Source organism: Asparagus officinalis, chromosome 3, assembly GCF_001876935.1.
Source record: "Asparagus officinalis chromosome 3, Aspof.V1, whole genome shotgun sequence".
Taxonomy (NCBI): Eukaryota; Viridiplantae; Streptophyta; class Magnoliopsida; order Asparagales; family Asparagaceae; genus Asparagus; species Asparagus officinalis.
Genome location: NC_033796.1, coordinates 111,158,744 through 111,165,284, shown reverse-complemented (window position 1 = coordinate 111,165,284; position 6,541 = coordinate 111,158,744). Strand labels below are relative to the sequence as shown.

Here is a 6,541-nt window from a genome sequence, read left to right as displayed (position 1 = left end):
ATAAGAGAGAGAGAGAGAGAGAGAGAGAGAGAGAGAGAGAGAGAGAGAAATTAGGGTTTAGGGAATTAAAAGAAAATTAACTAAATTAAATAATTACTGAAATTTAAAAATCAAAATAATTACAGAATAATTATCTACAAATAAAAACGTACTAGTTGTATTTATACAATAGCTGATACGCGACAGAAGAAATAATATTATAAATTGTACAATTAAACAAGAATAATTAATAAAACATATAATTACTTATTTTTAAAAATCAAATAATTACGGAATAATTATCTACACGATAAAACGTACTTGGTGTGCTAATACAACGGTTGATACGAAATAGTTGAAATATACCCATATTGTATAATTAAACAAGAATAATTAATAATAAAAATATATTTACTTACATTTAAAATCAGATAATTATGGGATAATTATCTATACAGTAAAACGTACAAGTTATACTAATACGATAGATAATATGTAACAATAGAAATAATACAATAAATTGTATACAGAGATACATAATTAATAATACAAAGTATTATACGAAATAATACGTAATAATATTAACAATACAACATATTATTTAAAATAATACGTAATAGTACCGGTAACGTAACAAATTAATTCTAGAAAATTTTACTGCACAAAATAAATTTATAAATAACAAAATCCTTTAAATAAATATATAATCAAAATTTTAAATCATAGAAAATTATAGAAAATCGAGAAAAATACAGAAAAATATAAATACTCTTTTAAAAATCATAATTAAATATTTTAAAATACTAAAAAATTATTTTAACTAGTATCAAAATTCACGGTCATTACAATGTCGATTCCTATTATTTTTTTGTTGTTAATTGACATTATTGAGCTATTGTAAATGACTAACTACTGTAGCGTTGTTAGTTTGGAATTTTGGTATGTTGGAACCAATTTTACATTTTGGAGTGTGCATGCAAGAGGTGGCTATTGGTCTATGATTTTTTTTCATGTCTACCTTATATATAGATATAATCTAAGGAAAATACACACATGCACACAACTAGTTGTCACTAATAAGTTTCTTTATTCTTTTGATGAATCCATGAGTCTGTATATAAATCATATGATATGTATCTCCTCTGTCATAGACATGTAGTATTGATATAATGTTTTACTATATGGATCATTGATTGTGTATGTTAGATTTACAAAGAAAGAGACCTTTTACCAAAAGACAAATGATTATATGCAGAAGTTCATACAGAGCATCAATCATGAAAAATTGTCAAATGATTATATGCAGAAGTTCATACAGAGCATCAATCATGAAAAATTGTCATAATATATCAATTTGATGCTTTTGCTTTAAATATTTATCAATCATGAAAAATTGTCATAATATATCAATTTGATGCTTTTGCTTTAAATATTTTATTTTGCTTGAATTTGCGATGGTCATTGATCGTCCGAGCATTTAAAATTTTGTGTGAATGTTAATATCAGCCTAGTTTGCCAGAAGCAAATATTTTGAAAGATAACCTTTAAGAAAATCTTTAGAAAAAGGAGCTTGCTGATTTTGATGATTATGTGTGATATATGATAGTAATTATTACTTATCCTTGGCATCGAACATTCAATTTTTTTTCTAGACACACCTGTGATTTTTGCACGATTATATCTCTTGATTCTTTAAGTATCTTTGTCCAGAAGACAAACACTTTAAATTTTCTCTCTATCAATTAAGACGTGAAAAATTAATACCTCAGTGAAAAGTATTCACTTTTCTGGGCAATCCCTGAAGGATCGCTTTGATCTATGAAAACCAATTCCCTCAAACGCAACTGGCAGACTGAACCAGAATTTTTTGGATTTCAAATACATGACTAAATATGATTCAGCTCTGTACCAAATTATCTAGCAGCTGAAACTCTATAAGCAGAACTGATCGAAAAATTTGTTTCCCTATTCCACGCAAATAATATTGTACTCCAGCAGCAGTACATGACCAAGAATTGCACTTAGCATTCTGAATTGATTAGTAGTCGCAGAGAAACACAATCAAATCACAATGTCAGACTAGTTGACTTACGAGTTGTGTTTGTAGCACATGCTACAATTCAGAAAATTACTTATACGCGTCGACAAGGGGGAGGCTATGAACATAGTAGGAGATCTTATCCTGTAGCCATTTTTGGATTTTAAACCCTCGACTGAATACAATTCAACAAGTAACCTTGTACTCTTACAATAGTACAACTAAAAGCATTATGAACTAATCCTTGTATTAGTAGTTGTTAAAAACACAACCAGCTGTTGTGAGAAACCATAATGCAAGTTTAATTGGTTCATTCATAGTGCCTGAAGCACATGTCATAATTCAAATTAATATTCATAAGCTCGGACGAGGGGGAGGTAGTAGATCTTATTGAGGTGGTCAAGGTAAACTATTTGATTTTTCTATATTTGGATTATATACATTTATCAGACAATTTTAATTTATCTTGATTTTTGCTTTAAACTCTTATAAACCTATGTGGTTTTTATTCATATGTGTATATTTTAGAATTTGTTTGACCTAAAATACAACATGTTGCGATGAGTTTGAGATTTAGGGACCCAAATTCTTTTAAATTCTGACATGAGTGATTGGGTCATCTTGGGCAAAATATGATTTGTCGGATTTCCTTAAATTAAATGGGGCATTCAAACCAAATCCGACCAACTGCATATCACAATTTTTCCCCCTTTATCTAATACGTGGTGAAGAAGCGAAACATTTCCCATCTGCGTGTTCTTTATTTGCAGTCCATGTTTCTATATCACCACCATAGCGTACCTCTATGGGACCTTGGTGAAGGTACATACATTATTTATGAAACTCCGTCAATAATTTAGTACCTATGGCCCATGTTAGGGGATCAATTTATAATTTTGTACGCTGACTGCATTTTAATTGAAGATCAATTCTCGACATTAGGGGGAGATTAGTGCCCAAAATACAAAATAATGTCAAGAAATTCCATTGGTGAAAAAGATCTTCAATATTTATATCCACGTACTAGTCAAACTGAACCAGAAGTTCACATGATAATCTGCCAAGAAAAGAGTGACTAAGCCCCATATTCATGTTGAGTATATCATTGATGATTTGGTATGCCAGAAGCATATTGTGCCAGAAGCATATAAAACATTTTACTGTAAAAGATAAAAGTCCGCGGCAAACTAAATTATATATATATAAAGACAGTCATTCTCATAACCTCCAGAAGAGGTTCATCCTGAAGATGGAATCTCCAGTAAATTACACGTGCACTAGATAATCACAATACTGGAGATGCGGAATGACCAAATCCAAACGTTAAGGGAAATGGCGAGGATTTGGTTGACATAAAATAAGAATTAAAGTGGCCACGAATTTGTGAAAAAAGGAGAAATATATAATAGAAATATAAAAGTTGTCGACAACATAGTTGTCTCTACAGTTGCTCTTACTATCTCCGAAAATAATCTGGATACAGAACCTAAGTCGGTAGTAGAGTGCTTGAAGCATTCGGACTAGGTGAGATGGAAAGTGGCAATTGAGGCTGAGCTGAACTCGCTAAAGTATTTTGAACTTGTAGTTCATATATCCCTGTAGGATATATATATGGGTCTTCGTAAGAAAAATAAATGAGAATTGTAAGGTGGTGAGATATAAAGCGAGATTCATAGCTCAATGGGTTCACGCAGAGACCCGACATCGATTTAGATGTAAAATATTCTCCTATTAGTGATTGTATTACGTTCCGCAAGTTAATACATATGACAGAAACTATGAATTTATATATGCAGTATATGTACGTCATGACCACATTTTTATATGAGTCATTAGACGCTAATATTTTTATATGAAAGTCACTGATGGACTTACAATTTCTGAATTAAGAGAAAACAAGAATCGCAACATGTATATCATTAAATTATCAAGGTCGTTATACGACTTGAAACAGTCGGGTAGAACGTGGTATAACCGACTGAGTAAGTTCCTCCTGAAGAGGAGATATGCAAATAATGATGTTTGCCCTTGTGTGTTTATAAATAGCTTTTGTATTATATCAGTCTATATTGATGATATAAATGTTATTGGAATGCACAAGGAGCTTACAAAAGCTAGCTCATGCCTAAAGACGGAGTTTGAAATGAAAGACTTGGGAAAAACCAAGTTTTGTCTCGGCCTGCAGATCGAGCATTTTCCCAGAAGGAATTTTTCTACACCATTCAACCTATGTGAAAAAGGTTTTGGAAAGATTTTATATGGATAAATCTCATGAACTTAGCATACCAATGGTTATTAAATCCCTTGAAGTGGATAAAGACTCATACAAATCTAAAGAAGATAACGAGGATATTTTAGGACCTGAAGTCCCGTATTTGAGCGCGCTATTGAAGCACTTATTTATCTTACAAATTGCATCATGCCTGATATTGAAATTTGTGTTACACTTGCTAGCAAGAATTAGTGCATCTCCTGGAAGGAGATATTAAAATAATATTAAATATATCCTCTGGTATCTTCAAGAGATCTTTGTTTATTCTATAAAAGAAATTGAAATATGACATTGGTGGGCTATTCTGATATTGGTTATATGACTGATCCCCATATTATCAAATCCCAGACTGGTTATGTTTTTCTCTGTGGTGGTACTGTCATTTCTTAGAGGTCTGTTAAGCAGACCATGGTTACTACTTCGTCTAACCACTCAGAGATTACCGCTTTATATGAGACCTCACGAGAATATGTATGATTAAGATCGTTGATACGACATATTTGTGGCTCGTGTGCGTGTGGTCTAGCGAAAGATGATATCCCCCCCACTGTCCTTTATGAGGACAATGTAGCTTGTGTTGCACAAATGAGCAGTGGATATGTAAAAGGAACCATGACAGAACATATTACGCCAAAATTTTTTTATCCACATGAGCTCCAAAAGAATGGCGAAATCACCATCGAAAAAGTTCGCTCAAGTGACAATCTTGCAGATTTGTTCACTAAGTCTCTGCCTACGTTAACTTATGAGAAATATATTCACAATATGCATAGACTTGAAAGACTATCTTCTTTAGGGGGAGCAAATTCTTAAAGAACAATCCTGAAGATTGGGCCCTGAAGATCTATTATCATAAACTGGGTTTTTCTTAGCATAAAGTCAGAAGATTGTCATCATCAGGGGGAGCGAATTTTCAACGTAATCCCGAAGATTATGCCTTGAAGGACTATAGTTGTACTTTTTTTTCCTTTTGCTAAGTTTTGTCCCACAGGGTTTTCTTAGCTAAAGGTTTTTAATAAGGTAACTAATGCAACACAAGTTTTGGATCCCGAAGATCTATAGTTGTACTCTTTTTCCCTTTACTAAGTTTTGTCCCACAGGGTTTTCTTAGTTAAAGGTTTTTAATGAGGCAACTAATGCAACAAGAATCTACTAATGTCGTGTACTCTTTTCCTCGACTAGTTTTTATCCCACTGGGTTTTTCTAGCGAGGTTTTTAACGAGGCATTGACATCATGTAGTAATGTCCAAGGGGGAGTGTTGTAAATATAAATACAATGAATGTGGACATTACTAGAAGAAGACTCTTCACCTACTTGTGACTTTTAGTATTCTCTTTTACATCTATATAATGTAATCCATGGAAGACAAAATGTATGGTGAAATGAGGATGAATAAAATGAGATGATCACTTTCTCCTTATCTCTTCTATTGTCTATTTACATTTACATTTTATGTTTGATTCTTACTTTCGATATGTGATGTATGTAGATACAACAACGAGATTACAACAGTATTAATGTAATCGTTTGCGCTAATTTTGTATGCTATTTACACTGATTTGAAATTAACAGCAAATATTTACCGTTTCCCCCCTCCTCCTCATCTGATTTCTATAGGGGCCCCTCTATAGGAAATTCCTCCCCTATTAGGCTATTACTTCTCACTCCTCCAAAATTCGAATCCAACTCCTCAAACCTAGATTCGTCCACAAATGCATCACCGCCCAAGATGTGGACGATATGCTCTCCCCCACTTTCTATCTCTACGCCTTTAAAATCATCACGCACCCCCTCTCACTCATTCACAAATTCTCATCTAGCTAGCTCTCCCTAGGCCAAAACCATGGTACTTTTGTGAGCAACCTCTGTATACTTATAGCTTTCATTCAAAAATACATACGCATTAATACTTCTCGTTGTTGTTGTTCACGTGTACGCAGGTTTACGCCAAAGGGAATGTTGGTGATGATGATAGCAGCGACGGCGCCGTCTCCGTCTATGATTTCAAAGGAAACCCTGCTGATAGATCGAAGACAGGAGGTTGGCTCGGCGCTGGCCTAATCTTGGGGACCGAATTGTCCGAGAGAGTTTGCGTAATGGGGATATCGATGAACCTGGTGACGTACTTGGTCGGGGATATGCATCTCTCGAACTCGGCCTCGGCTAACATCGTCACCAATTTCATGGGCACTCTCAACCTTCTTGCTTTGTTCGGAGGTTTTCTCGCCGATGCCAAGCTCGGCCGATACCT

General features: G+C 33.7%; 1 protein-coding gene across 1 annotated transcript in view; it reads left to right on the top strand.

The window, feature by feature from the left end:
• Nucleotides 5,994–6,541, top strand: part of LOC109835602 (protein NRT1/ PTR FAMILY 6.4) — a 3,702-nt gene continuing 3,154 nt past the window's right edge. Inside the window, exons 1-2 of the mRNA XM_020403573.1 lie at nt 5,994–6,136; nt 6,231–6,533. Coding sequence (XP_020259162.1) covers nt 6,134–6,136; nt 6,231–6,533 — 306 coding nt within the window. The 5' untranslated portion in view covers nt 5,994–6,133. The remainder of the gene's footprint in view (nt 6,137–6,230; nt 6,534–6,541) is intronic.